This window comes from Mustela nigripes, chromosome 12 (genome assembly GCF_022355385.1).
Source record: "Mustela nigripes isolate SB6536 chromosome 12, MUSNIG.SB6536, whole genome shotgun sequence".
NCBI classification, from domain to species: domain Eukaryota; kingdom Metazoa; phylum Chordata; class Mammalia; order Carnivora; family Mustelidae; genus Mustela; species Mustela nigripes.
In genome coordinates, this window is record NC_081568.1 from 64,077,708 (window position 1) to 64,092,742 (window position 15,035).

Consider the following 15,035-nt stretch of genomic DNA (forward strand, 5'->3'; position numbering starts at 1 on the left):
GAAACCGAGCTCGGAGGCATGAAGTGGGGAGGAGAGGCAGGACCACAGCAAGAAAGAACACTGGGCTGGGAGGTATGGGAGGCAGAGGGGCGGCATCCCAGCTTTGCCCCCAGCTGGCTTGGGGGCATGGGGCAGGAGCCTTATCCACCCCCAGCTCAGGCATAAAGGGGATTGACAGCCACCTCTGCCTTCTAGGAGGATGGTCTGGACTAGATGCAGAGGAAAGACTTCAGGTCTGCCTTACTCTAATGTAGAGGGTCATCACTCTTGCCCCGAGTAAGGATTATCAGGCTTCTAGAGGCCCGTGAGAATGGAAGGGAGAAGTTGGAAGAAGCTTCCATGAGCCATGAGTGTAGCTGGCTCTAGGGAGGGGGCCTGGAGGTGGAGGCGTCAGGGACCCTGGAGGGCCAAGCTGCCTGTTAAGGCTGTTGTCCCTCTACCTTCCCCTAGGGTGTTCTTCCGTGTCTAGGGGAAGTCTGGCTGATGAGGAAGAGCAAACTGGAAGTGGGAAAGAGAGAGCACAGACTTCCCGCTCTGGGTTCTGATCCCATTAGTGACTGGATCATGTCCCTTCTGCTCCTGGACCATGGTGTGCAGAATGCTGAATGGCTCAGGGTGTGCCAGTCACAGCACCTGGCTCATCCTGACTATTTTTTCCACTCGAGGACTGGATCCTGAGGGCAGGAGTTTCCTGTTTTCCCAATTGCACTTTGTCATAGTGAAGAGAACACTTTGCATGCCTGTGGCATCATGTTCAATGACTAATTGTCCTGTGGGACTGACTCACCTCTGAAGGAGGGGAAGGAGGGGAACAAAAGAGGTGAGAGGTGAGGTCCAAGATCGCACAGAGAGAGGACGTCAGGGCTGGCTGCATCCAGTCAGGGTTAAGGTGACCTGGAGTTTGCTCACACGATGGATGAACCATCACTGGTGTCTAACATCTGTGGGCTTGCCATGCGCTCACGCCATCATCCCACCACCATCCCACTGCAGCCTCCAACAGCTCCACCTGTCTTTCCACGTTCATCATCTAGTAGAGCTTATCTCCAGTGTTCTCTGGTTAAGTTGTGTCCAGCTCAGTGTCTGACGCAAAGTAGACATTCCTTCTATGACAGGTATTGCTGCTCCTTCGTGACCCTTAACAGCTGCCACGTATCCGCTGACACCTTGGTGACAGCTTTGTTGACCATTCCTTAGTGTTTCCACGCTTAGTTTAGTTCTGTTTTCCATGATTATAAATAACTGCTTGTGATGAACAGTTTGCCACAGCAAGAGATTCCTTATTTTTGGTTAGCTGGATTACCAGGTCAGAGAGGACAAATCTTCTGAAGGTTTGGGGTTCACAGCTTATGTGGGGTTTTCCTCTCCTGCTGGAGCCCTGGGGGAAGGTGAGGGCTGCACCCTTCCCTCTGTGTATGGGAGAGTCCCTCTCCCTTCTAGCTGTGAGCTCCTCTGAGTTCTCTGTCTGCAAAATGGGTTCCTGGGGAGATTAAATTATGTGAATTTCAAATGTTCTGCCTCTAAATCTCTCCACATTTCTATTCCTGCCTCTTCTCTCCAGCCCTGCTGCCACCATTTCAATCCACCAGCACGTAGCAGCTAGAAAGATCTTTTAGAAAAGCAAATTAGTCTCTGTCATTCCCCTGCTTAAACCTTGAAATGACCCTCTGTTTTTCTTAGACTAAAGCAGACCGTCCTCACCGAGTCTTATGGGGCCAGGCATGATCTGCCTCTGCCTGCCTCCCCATCCCCGCCTCTCTCCCTGCCCCTCTCTCCCTTTGCTCCAGCCATATTCCAATTTCTGGAACACACCTGGTTCTTAGTTGGCCAGGGGCCATCTCTCATATTGGCAGAGTTACCCGGAGCAACCTTGTAACAGTGCTCGCTTTAGCAGTGTAACATGGGAATGAATTTTTAAAAAAGATTTTACTTATTCATTTGAGACAGAGATACACACACACACACACACACACACACACACACACAGAGAGAGAGCCCATAAGCAGGGTGAGAGGCATAGGGAGAGGGAGAAGCAGACTTCCTGCTCACTGGGGGCTTGATCTCAGGACACGGAGATCATGACCTGAGTCGAAAGCAAAAGGTCAACCATCTGAGTCACCCAGGTGTCTTGGGACTGAATTTTTTTTTTATTTTTTTTTATTTTTTATTTTTTTTTTTTTAAGATTTTTATTTATTTGTTAGAGAGAGAGATACAGAGCGCAAGCACAGGCAGACAGAGTGGCAGGCTAGAGGCAGAGGGAGAAGCAGGCTCCCTGCCAAGCAAGGAGCCCGATGTGGGACTCGATCCCAGGACGCTGGGATCATGACCTGAGCCGAAGGCAGCCGCTTAACCAACTGAGCCACCCAGGCGTCCCTGAATTTTTTTTTTTTAATATTTTATTTTTAAGTACTCTGTACACCCATCATGGGACTCGAACTCACAACCCCCACGTTAAGAGTCGCATGCTTTACCCACTGGGCACTGAATTTTAAAAAATTTAAATAATACTACAAGATTTATAATGACAATCCACCTCTGAGTTGGCTTTTCCCACATTTTTGTTTGATTTGGTTTGGATTTTTTGGCACCTGTCCCTAGTGTTCAGGTTTCTGTGATGTGTTCTTTTTGCCTATTTCCATGGTGGAAATGCTTCCACCCGGGCTCACTTCAAACCATGAACATAATGCCAACCAGCTTCTAAACTTCCTGAAGCTATGGCGGCTTTCAGTAGCAGCTCTAGTGTGTGATGGCACCGTCTTCCCCTCAGTGTCTGATGCTCCCTGTTCATGATAAAGAACAAGGCTCTGGGTCCAGTGATGTCCCTGGGTTGGGGGGGAGCTTGTCTTTTGGAAGCCACTTCATAAAGTGATCCAAAGGAGGCCCCCACGTTTCAGAATCTGTGTTTTTTTTTTCTCTTGAATGGTCCATTTTATCTGGTTTTTGTTGTTGTTGTTGTTTTGTTTTTTTCTGGTGGTTTGGGGAGGTGTCCATTTTTTTTTGTTTTGTTTTGTTTTTAAGATTTTTAAAATTATTTATTTATTTGACAGGCAGATCACAAGTAGGCAGAGAGGCAGGCAGAGAGAGGGAGAGAGAGGAGGAGGTAGGATCCCTGCTGAGCAGAGAGCCTGATGCAGGGCTCGATCCCAGGACCCTGAGATCATGACCTGAGCTGAAGGCAGAGGCTTTAAACCACTGAGCCACCCAGGTGCCCCTACCATTTTTGTTTTTTTTTAAAGATGTTATTTATTTGACAGAAAGATAGAGATAGCAATAGAGAGAGAGAGAACACGAGCTGGGAGCAGAGGGAAAAGCAGGATCCCCGCTGAGCAAGGAGCCCCACACGGATCCCAGGATCCTGGAATCATGACCCGAGGGAAGGCAGATGCTTCACTGACTGAGCCTCCCAGGGTGACCCAACGGGGAAATGTCCTATCATCTGTCAGTGCTTTAAGGACTGAGAAAGGGAGAGGGGCTGAGAGTGTCCCCATTTGTTGTGCAGTCTTTCACATAGTCCCCTGTTTTGCTGTGGGGCCCCACCTCCACCAGTCCTACTGCCCTGGAGTCCAGAGCTCTCTGATTCAGCCTCTCCAGGCAGGAGCCTCCAGGTACATTATCTAGTGTTGGGGGGTAGGGTGTCAGCCCTTGACTGCATGGAGTGGGGAGTGGTATCTGGGAGTCTAATGACTTCACATGGATACTTTTTTTTTTTAAGATTTTATTTATTTATTTGACAGACAGAGATCACAAGTAGGCAGAGAGGCAGGCAGAGAGAAAGAGGGAAGCAGGCTCCCCGCCAAGCAGAGAGCCGATATGGGGCTCCATCCCAGGACCCTGGGATCATAACCTGAGCCAAAGGCAGAGGCTCAACCCACTGAGCCACCCAGGCGCCTCACATGGATACTTTTAACCAATTTTCCTGCTTTTAGGCCACCCCACACCTTTGTTTTCAGAGGGTTCTAGAAGCTTCAATACTTCAGCTTTGCTAGGGTTTTGAGCTGGCTTCCTGTGGGTGCCATCCCTACCCTTGTTTTATTTATTTATATTTGTTTGTTTGTTTATTTAATTGTTATGAGGTGGGGGAGGAGCAGAGGGAGAGGGAGACAAGCAGATTCCGCACTGAGTGCAGAGCCCAGCACGGGGTTCAATCCCAGAACCCTGAGATCATGACCTTAGCTGAAAACAAGAGTCGGATACTTAACTGACTGAGCCACCCAGGCGCCCCCCCCCTCTAGTTTTAACTGTCACTAGCTTTGGGGCACCTGGGTGGCTTGGTCGGTTGAAGGTCTGCCTTCGGCTTTGGTCATGGTCCCAGGGTCCTGGGATGGAGCCCTGCCTCGGGCTCCCTGCTTGGCAGGAAGCCTACTTCTCCCTCTCTCTGCCTGCCGCTCTGCCTGCTTGTGCTCTCTCTCTCTCTGTCGAGTACATTAAAAGAAAAAAAATTGTAACTGTCACTAGCTTGAAAAGTTGCTCATCTCTTATCAACTCTGTTGAACTTCTAAAATCTTTACCACCATTTTAATGAGGTTTCGAGAGGGAGGAAGTGGAGATAAATGTTGAATCCTCCATGCTGAACCGGAAGCTCCCTCCTCCACTCCTCACAGGATACCCTCTTCTTCCCTTCAGACATGTCCCTTCCTCAGAGACTCCGCCCTGTATGCTCCCATTAGCTGCTGCTGCATAACACACCACCCCAAGACTTACTGGTAAGCAGCAGCAGTCGTTTATTATGACTAGAAATCTGCTCAGCATGGGTGGCTCATTAGGAGGGAGAGCATCCATCTTGGGATGGTTTATGCCCACGGCTTACTCAAACGGGTGGATGTTGGCTATTCGCTGGGAGCTCAACTGGGCTGTTGGCCAGGGGCTTTGGTTCTTGTCCACGTGAGTTTCTTCAAGAGACTGCTGGGGTTTTCTTTCTGTGCCCCTGGAAAGGGCACAGCGTCTCTGGGGCCATATTGTATCCATCAGTCATGGCGGCTGCCCAGAGGTCTTAATTATAAAACCAGTGGGATTTTTAAAAATTTTTATTTATTTATTTGACAGAGAAAGACAGCGAGAGAGGGAACATAAGCAGGGGGAGTGGGAGAGGGAAAAGCAGGGCTCCATCCCAGGGACCTGGGATCATGACCTGAGCCGAAGGCAGATGCTTAATGACTGAGCCACCCAGGCACCCAACCAGTGGGATTTTTAATTTATGGAGATGGCTGTGTAACAACAAAGAAAGCCTAAGGCCATTGAGAGATTTTTGTGACGATTTTCTAGAGAAGGGGGCTTGCCATACCATGCACGGCCACATGGGGGGAGCATTCGGTCAGGAGGCAGAAGGAGAAAGGAGAAAGCATGATCTAGAGCCTTAATGCATTTTCCATGGGGAGGAAGGTGGGAAGGAAGTTGCAGGTCAACCAGTAGAGCAAGCTGAGCACCGAACAGTTGGAATAATTTGCACTGGCTCATGAAGGGGTCGTCCTTAGTTGCCCATTGCTTAGTCCTGGGGAGACTCAGGGCAGGGAACAATTCTGACTTGGTGTGTGAGTTAAACAAAGGAGGGAGTTGGAGTGTGGGCTCTGGATTGGTTGGTTTGTATAGGAGAGGAGTGTTTGCAGGCAAGTCATTTGCCATCTCTAGGAACTAGCTCCCCTGGGAAAGGATGGTGAGGCCCCCGAGATATTAAAACCTCATAAACAGAGAAAGTAAAAACATCTCATCTCTTGCTGGGAGCAGAGTCAGAAGGTCTGTGGCCCTCTTTATCTGCCTAAAGTAGCAGCCTTCTTCAGGCTCTCACAGTAGCCTCGTTCTCTTTCTTCATAGCACGGAAGGCAGCAAGCAGTTAGACTTGTTTACCTGTTTAGGGTCTGTCTTATTCACTAAGCTGTCGGCTCGATGAAGGCATCCCCTTGGCTCTTTTTGCTCGTAATTATTCTCCCGGTGCTGGGAAAAAGGTCTAGCACATAGGGGACCATGGACATCCCAAAATAATTATTAAAAGAATGAATGAATGAATGAATGAATGAATGAATGAATGAATCAGGGTACCCAGAACATGGTAGGTGCTCAGGAAATGTCAGCAGATATTTAAGATGCCAACCCTCCTGATACGCCTGTGGTTTTCCCAGCAGTGAAGGAAAACGGGGTGTACCTGTGGCCTGGCGAGGCATGAGGGGTGAAACGGGGCATGGTTAGAAATGGTTAGAAAAGACCCAGGGGAGGGAGGTGGCAGTCAGACATGGAGGGTCTATGAAAGCCCTTCTATGGCGTTTGGACTCAGGCGGTGGGAAGCCATTAAAGGGCTTGGAATGGGGGGTGCCTGGGTGGCTCAGTGGGTTAAGCACCTGCCTTTGGCTCAGGTCATGATCTCAGGGTCCTGGGATCGAGTCCCACATCGGGCTCCCTGCTCAGTGGGGAGCCTGATTCTCCCTCTGCCTCTGCTGCTCCCCCTTCTTGTGCTCTGTCTCTCTCTCTCTCTCTCTCTCTCTCTCACTTGCTCTCATTCTATCACAAATAAATAAATAAAATCTAAAAAAAAAAAAAAAGGCTTGGAATGGGGAGGGAGGTCATCAGAGGGGTTGAGGAAGGATTACTTGAGCTGAGCGGACTGGACTAGAGACTGAAGGGAGGGAGGCCTGGAGGAGGGCTGAGCCAGGCGAGGGGGGAAGGTGGCTGTGAGTGTGGCCACTGCGGGATGGAGACAAATGCAGGGGTCATCAGAGATGGATAGGGGCACTCCAGAAAAGGGGAGTCAAGGGTGACCTGGGCAAATGGGTGCATTCCTGAGGCGGGAACTTGGGAGGAGGGGAGCATGGCATGAGGGAGAAGACTTCTGGGTTTTGATGCAGTTTCTTTGTCAAGGTTCAGCTGTGGCAGCCCTTCTTGCTCTGCTGTTTCTTTCTCTTCCCCTTGGAGGACCCGCATCTTTTGGAATAAGCCATAGATTGGGGTCATTTTCTCTTGGTTCTCCCATGGCTTTGGAGTCCTTCCCAAACTGACTTGACTAGGGAACCCTCCCACTGTGCGGCATCTTACAGGGCCAGGGTTCCAGGGAGCACACTTTGGGAAAGGCTGCCAAGGCGGCTATTAAATGAATCAGCAAGTAGGAGAAGGGAACTTGCCCACCCATAGAACATCTGGATTGTCCTCAATAAGTCACAGTCCCTCTTTAGGTACCTGATTTTGAAGTATGCTATTAGCTTAGACACTTGACATAGGCAGGGTAGTTTAGTGGTTGAGGGAATGAATTCTAGAGTCCCAAACTCCTGTGTTCAGAGCAAAGTCTTGTCATTGATGCCCTGTGCGGCCTCAGGAAAGCCCTTTCCTCTCTCAGCCACCTCACAGTTGCAACGATAGCGAGATTACACATACAATGTGCTTACAGCTGTCCCTGTTACACAGGACGCTGAATTCTGGAGTCAAGCTCGGGGTCATTCTCAGGCTGGAATTCTGGACCAGGCTCAGCTACCCTGCCTACCCCTGTGGGTTTCCCCCCCACTACCCTGGAACTTCTGGAAAAGGGCTGTGAGTGACAGGAGCCCTGGAGGTTGGGGAACTGCTGAGTTGGAGTGGGGGGTGGGCTCAGCTCAGACCCAGACAGAGGGAGGGTCCACCAAAGGGAGGGAGGCCTTGGGACAGTAGCCCCTTCTTTGTTCCTTCTTCCTTCAGGTCCTCCAGACATGATGGCATGGCCGTGGCTGTCCTGCCTCCTGCTTCTTACCCTCGTGGTGTCTGGTGGGTACCTCCCCTCCCCCACTAGAGTAACACTAGCCTGCGGATCCTTGGCAAGACCCTCTAGAAGAGAGTGACACTGCCTCGTCAGCAAATTCCCAGCTCCTATGATCTAGACCCCTGCTTGGTGGCCCTGGGGAGGCCTAGGGAGGAGTCCAGGCCCAGGCGGGTGAGCTGAGCTGAAGCTGGGACTGGTATGGTCTCCCACAGAGGGCCAGAGGGGGTCAGGCTTCACAGGGGCATCCAAGTGTTCTAAGTGCTCTCTGTTTCTACAGTGACAGCCAACACGGCCCCAGTGTTCTTAGGAAACATGTCAAGAGTGAATTTGCCTGAGGACCTACCAGTGGGTGAGTGACCATCCCTGTGCACAGACTGTGCCAAGCCCTTACCCACAGAGGGTCCCAGGGTCTCTCTTATGGGCTTGCTTCCCATCCTGCAGCCCCGTGGCTCGTCACGGGGCGAGGGTGGCCTGGAGGGAGTTTGTTCTAGAATTTGTTTTCTTCTCTTCAGCTTTTGTGTCAGGGCTCTCACATGGCGTCAAGTAACCAAGACACCGCACGAGAACATTCTTCCTGTTTCCCATCTCTGGCTGGTGTTTCCGATGCCCCAAAGAGAGAGGATCCATCTGGGACCGTTCTTTCTCTCCCACCTCTCACACTTGCTAACCTCCCTCCACTCTCTGCTTTTCTCCCCCCTAAACAGGAAGCAGGTCTCAGGCTCAAAGCCTTTCACAGACTTCTCACCGGAAGTGAATATTGTGTTTTACTTCCATTGCCTTTGTTCACAGAGCTGCTTTCTATCTATGGCAAGTGAAATGGATTTCTATTTACAGCCACAATCTAAAGCTTGCTTTTATTTTCTTTTTTGAAAAGATTCTTAAACATTTATTTGAGAGACAGAGAGAACACGCATGGGGACAGGGGCAGAGGGAGAGGGAGAGAGAATCTCAAGCAGACTCTGTACTGAGTGTGGAGCCCAAAGTGGGGCTTGGCCCCGAAACCCTGAGATCATGATCTGAGCTGAAACCAAGAGTCAGACACTTAACTGACTGAACCACCCGGGCATCCCTAAAGCTTATTTAATATAAATGTATTTACATGAAATGCTAAGTTGAATAAAAAAAGGATCATAAAGAACGAGACACTGGATATGGTAAAGATCACGGCAGCGTACAAGAGAGAATGACATCTGGGAAGCATCGTTTTGGAAGAAGCTGCAGGGACTGAAGACCTAATTCCCAGCAGGCAGGATATGGGTTGGGGAAACGGAAATGAAAGATGTCTCCTCGACTCCCCAGCCCTGGGGCTCCTGCACACTCTGCCCTCCGCAACCCTCCCACCCCTGAAACAGAAAACCAATAGCTTTATTGTTCAGAGCAGTGCACCTCCCTCCCCGAGCCAGATCAAATGAGGATCTTTGATAACCACATGGCTCTGCTCTGGGCTTTCTTAAACCAAAGGGCGATTTCCTTCTTCCTGAGATAAATTCTATAGCTCTCTTACCATGGGAAAGCACTTTCTGTGAGATTTTTTTTTTTCAAGTATGCCATTTAGACTTTCTATTTTGAAGTATAATATATGTGCAGGAAAGTGCATTGAATCACATGGAATAACCACTGGATCCGGAACTAGAATGTTGCCAAAAGCTCCAGGTCCCCCTCTCTCGTCCCTCGGTCGCTTCCTGTCCTTTCTTCCCTACACAAGACTTCTTTTCCTGACACTAACACTGTACCACAGATCTGTTTCATCAGGCAGACTTTTAAAAAATATATATAGGGGCGCCTGGACGGCTCAGCAGATTGGGGCCTCTGCCTTCGGCTCAGGTCATGATCCCAGGGTCCTAGGATCGAGCCCCGCATCGGGCTCTCTGCTCGGCAGGGAGCCTGCTTCCTCCTTCTCTCTCTCTGCCTGCCTCTCAGCCTGCTTGTAATCTCTGCCTGTCAAATAAATAAATAACATCTTTAAAAAAATTAAATAATAATAATAATGATAATAAATTAAAAAATATATAATTATGATGTTTTAAATACCAAGTTTAGTTTAGTGACAAACATACATAATTCTTATTTTTTTTAAGATTTTATTTATTTGTTTGATAGAGAGAGAGCACAAGTAGGCAGAGCAGCAGGCAGAGGGAGAGGGAGAAGCAGGCTCTCCAGTAGGCCGGGAGCCTGATGCAGACTCAATCCCAGGACCCTGGGATCAGGACCTGAGCCAAAGACAGCTGCTTAAGTGACTGAGCCACCTGGACGCCCCAAACATATGTAATTCTTAATATGCAGAGACCTAATATAGGTCTTTTATTTTTATAGATTTTATTGATATGTTACATTTAATTTTTTAAAAATATTTTGTTTATTTAGTTGACAGAGAGAGACAGTAAGACAGGAAACACAAGCAGGAGAGGAGGGAGAGGGAGAAGCAGACTCCCCACCGAGCAGGGAGCCTGATGTGGGGCTCAATCCCAGGACCCTGAGATCATGGCCTGAGCGGAAGGCAGATGTTTAGTAACTGAGCCACCCAGGCACCCCTACATTTAATTTTTTTAGGCCACTTTTTAAAAAAGGATTTTATTTATTTATTTATTTAGAGAGTGTGTGAGCAGCTGGGAGGGGCAGAGGGAGAGAGAGGCTCTCGGGCAGATTCCACACTCAGCACAGAGCCCAGTCCTGGGGCTTGATCCCACAACCCAGATCCCGCAACCCCAAGACAACAACCTGAGCTGAAATCAAGAATTGGAGGCTTAATTGACTGACCCATCCAACTCCCCTTCAGGTCAACTTTTAAAGAGCATTTCTGGGACACTTGGGTGGCTCAGTCAGTTAAGCATCTGCCTTTGGCTCAGGTCATGATCCCGGGGTCCTGGGATTGAGTCCCAAATCAGGCTCCCTGCTCAGTGGGAAGCCTGCTTCTCCCTCTCCCACTCTCCCTGCTTGTGTTCCCTCTCTTGCGCTCTCCCTCTCTGTCAAATACATAAATAAAAATCTTAAAAAAAGAAAAAAGAGCATTTCTTCCCTGATGCATGTTTCTATTCCCCCAGTCAAATATATACACGTAAGGGTTTATGCCCATCCACACACCTCCTGGATTTCCTTCGGTATAAAGGCCACATCTTTTTGCACTTTAACTGAATCGGGATTATCTTACCATTGAGGTAGTCATTTAACACAGAGTGACTTTTCTCCCCCCAGAAGCAGTCATTACATTGATAGTGTGTCTCATAATTGAGGAAACATAAAATAGACACCGACATCATCTTTGTAGAATGTTGGTTTGGTGATCTTTCTAGAGGAGGGGGTCTTGGTGGGGAAGGACTTTAATCAAGCTTTCTGAGTTGTTGTGGGAGGGACTGTTGGGCCAGAGAAGAGCAGCCTTGGGGGCACAGCATGGAACCTGTCGCTGAAGAGCTATTATGGACAGGAGGGGTGGGCTGGTCCGCTGAGGCCCTCAGGCTGAGCATGGGGCCACAGGGTCCCATGGAATTTGTTGTGGCACTTTTGAACTTTATGGGTCCCTGACTCTATATTAAAATTATATTTTATGATAGAAATGAAACATTCTTGTAGGTCTCCTAAAAGTCTCATAGGCCCTGGGTTCCATACCTCATGGACAGAACAGATGAGGCCTTTGGGTTCCCACAGCTGGGACTTACAGGGAAACACACTTTGGGGAAATGGAGAAAGCCCTTGCTAAGGGACAGTTGTCTGACAATGGAAGGAGGTGGCTGAGAAGAGCGTAACGTTTCTTGGTGGCAGAGCAGAGGCTGGGTGGATTAATGGAGGTAAGGTCTTGGAGCAGGGCTGGATGAATCTGTAAAAGTTTCTTTGAGATTGGAGAGTCGATGGCCTTGGGATCTTCGAGTCCCCCGATATCTCCAAGCCCCTGCCTTGCCCAGGGACATGCCCTCTGGGGCACAGTGAAAGAATGGGGGCCCCTGGCTAGCAGTAGATGCTCACCGGACCAAGTGGTGTTTCTGGCAGGCTCTGAGCAAGCTCTCTGGGTGAAGGGAGGGCTTTGAGGTGACCCAGGCACCCCCAGAGGGACTTCAGGAGTCCCCTGTCCAAGGATGTCCCCAGCAGCTGCACGCCAGACACTTCCCCTCCAGGTGTCTTTGGTCTCCTCTCAAAAAATGCCAGGCAGGGAATTCCAGGGCCAGGAGAAAGGGTGATGCCTGGATCGCAGCCCACCCTGCCATGTCCAGGGCAGAAGGGGTCATCCCCTGGAGGAAATCAGCATGTTGTTATCAAAGCCATTGTGCAGGTGCCAAGCAACAAAATCAAACCTGACGTTTATGGCCACCATGGCCAGAGCCCTGGTGGCTGGGAGGTCCCAGATTTCTGCACACAGAGAAGACAGGCCCCCTAGCCCAGCTCAGCCAGGCCAGTGCTGAAAGAGGTGACCATGGACTGTGGGCATTCCCTGTCCCACCTCCAGGTGCCGAGGCCTTCTGGTTGGTCGCTCAGGACCAGGACAATGATACACTGACCTATGGGATTAGTGGCCCAGATGCCTCCGTCTTCTCTGTCACTCCGACCACCGGGGAAGTGAAGCTGGCTAACCCTCTGGACTATGAGGTAAACGGCAGCAGCCTTGGAAGACCCCAGGAGGGGCATGGGGAGGTGGGGGCCCTCCCTGTGCCCTCACCCTGAGCAGAGGCTCACCTGGGATCTCTTCTCCCAACCTGCTGCAGACCGCCTACTTGCTCCACATCATCATCTCCGTGACCGACCATCACAACAAGCCAGTGAGTTAGTTGGAAGTGGGGAGGGGAGGGGAGGTGGCCCTGGAATCGGAGAGCAGGGCACTAGAGGCCCCTCCGGCCTGCATCCGCTACCTCAAGCAAGCAGAGAGGGCCCTAGTTAACAAAAACTGAATTCAATGTTTATTTTCATCTAAATTATACTCATCCATTTTGGGCCACACAATATTACCAAGATATTAACATTATTATTAATTTACTTTAGTTACATAAAGATCTCACCTACATCATAAGTTTAATTGTATTAATTTATGTTAATACAAATATTAATAAAAAACAAGTGCTAAATACCTCCCTCTCTTAGCTCTTCCAAGGCAGTACTTTCAACTCTCTGGGCTAAACGTGTTGGTGTCAGCACTCAGATTTCTAAATGACACACTGACACCACTGTACCTTACATCTGTGAAAGTTGAGGATTTTGTCTTTAAAATACACTCCCCAAGCCCTGTCCATTAAGAAAAATCATTTTAATGACTTGGACATTCATGAATATATTCTCTTTGTAAACATCTCAAAAGCTGCAGCTCAAGCTTGAGTCCCCTGGGTAGACCCTTTCCAGCCCGCTCCCAGCCAAAACGTCCAGTCACAGTTCTGCCACACCCCTCACTATGCATTTACATATATATGCATCCCTGGAAGAAAGATTGTAGTTTTGGTGCATTTCTTGAAACCCAGATGGGATCCTACTGAACATAGTATCTTGAACTGCCCTGTCCAATTCAACAATCAGCTTTGGAGCTCTGCCGTGTCTCCTCATGAGCTGCCCGTTTCTTGTACTATTTTCCATTTGGGGACATACCATGATGCTTTAGCTGGTCTCCTTGGACAGACACTTAGGTTGTCCGCAGCTTAAAACTATGGCAAACACATCTGAAATGAACATTCCTGTAGAAGAACAGACACATTGCAGATTTTTTCAAAATGACCTAATTATGTCTGCAACTTCCTCTGAAATGGTTCTGTAAACATGTGGAGAGAGAGATCAAACAATGGCTAAATCTGGGTGAAGAGTTTTGGGAGTTTTGTGTATATATTCTGGTGTTTGAAATTGTATCAAAAACGAGAGTACCCCAACTATTGCCAAAGTGCTTGAGAAACGAAGCCAACTTGCAGTCTCAGCCAGACACTCCTTTTGTCTTCTCAAGCTCTTGCATTTTCCAGGCTCACTTGAGGTTTCTCACCTGCAGGTGCAGAGGCCAATGCAGGTGATTGTGGAGGATAGAAATGACAATGCTCCTGTTTTCCAGAATACTGGCTTCTCCACCAGCATCAATGAGGTAACATCTGCCCTAGAGGGGTGTGTGTGTGTGTGTGTGTGTGTGTGTGTGATGCAGGCTTCCCAGAAGCTCTTCTCAGGGTGCAAAGGACCAGAGACAGCCAGCAGGGGGGTCCAGGATCGGGGAAAAGCACCCCTCAAAAGGGGTAGCTGCAGGAACCAAATTCAGGGGAATGTAACCCCAGGGAATACTTACAGCAACATGTTACAAACAACAAGACTGGATGAGAATGATTCCAGTTATGAAAGCAAATTTTTTTGAAAAACAAAGAGAATTTATTTTTTCATGTATCTGAAAAATTTAGAGGTATACTAACTTCAAGCATGATGAATCCAGGTACTCAAGCCATGCCAGCAAGAAGAGATTTCTCGGGGCACCTGGGTGGCTCAGTGGGTTAAGCCTCTGCCTTCAGCTCAGGTCATGATCCCAGGGTCCTGGGATCGAGTCCCACGTCAGGTTCTCTGCTAAGCAGGGAGCCTGCTTCCCCTCTCTCTCTGCCTGCCTCTCTGCCTACTTGTGATCTCTGTCTGTCAAATAAATAAATAAAATCTTTAAAAAAAAGAAAAAAGGGGGAAAAAAAAAGAAGAGATTTCTCTCTACTTCTCAGCTCTGCTTATCTTGTTGCCTCCATCCTTGGGTAAGAGGGCCATTCTCTCTTGTGGTGATAAGAGAGCAGCTCCGCTCTTTGCAAGTTGGACACAGACTGTCTCTTTCTCCATTGTCCTGGCCAAAACTCCAGGATTGACTATCATTGGCCCATTTGGGGTCATGTGCCTATCAACCTAGGGGTTCAGAATACTCTGTTTGGCCAGGTCTACATCATGAGGCACCCCCACCTAGCAGGGGAGGGCAAGCCCACTAGAACCACCTGCATGGGGAAGAGGTTCCCCAGTGGTCCCTGAGCAGCAATCACAACACCACTCCTGGATCTTCATAACCATATGGCTTTGAAGATGTATGAGGTGTGGGGCCCCACACTAGGTCAGGCATAAGACCAGTGAGGTCCAGGCAGCCATTTGACAGACTTTGATGGAGCACCCACTGGATACCAGGCACTGTCCTTGGTGCTGAGACTACCCGGTAAATAAGGCAGACCTAGTCTTACCACCCTCAGTAGCTTGCATTCTAATGAAGAATATCGACAATAATCAATGAAACATTAAATAAGCAGGATTAGGGTGGCTGGGTGGCTCAGTGGGTTAAGCCACTGCCTTCGGCTCAGGTCATGATCTCAGGGTCCTAGGATCGAGTCCCGCATCTGGCTCTCTGCTCAGCAGGGAGCC

General features: G+C 49.1%; 1 protein-coding gene across 1 annotated transcript in view; it reads left to right on the forward strand.

Annotated features, from left to right (window-relative positions):
• CDHR2 (cadherin related family member 2) overlaps positions 1 to 15,035 on the forward strand; it is a 35,771-nt gene that overhangs the window by 2,620 nt on the left and 18,116 nt on the right. The window contains exons 2-6 of the mRNA XM_059417421.1: positions 7,655 to 7,720; positions 7,993 to 8,064; positions 12,151 to 12,290; positions 12,407 to 12,460; positions 13,663 to 13,752. Coding sequence (XP_059273404.1) covers positions 7,666 to 7,720; positions 7,993 to 8,064; positions 12,151 to 12,290; positions 12,407 to 12,460; positions 13,663 to 13,752 — 411 coding nt within the window. The 5' untranslated portion in view covers positions 7,655 to 7,665. The remainder of the gene's footprint in view (positions 1 to 7,654; positions 7,721 to 7,992; positions 8,065 to 12,150; positions 12,291 to 12,406; positions 12,461 to 13,662; positions 13,753 to 15,035) is intronic.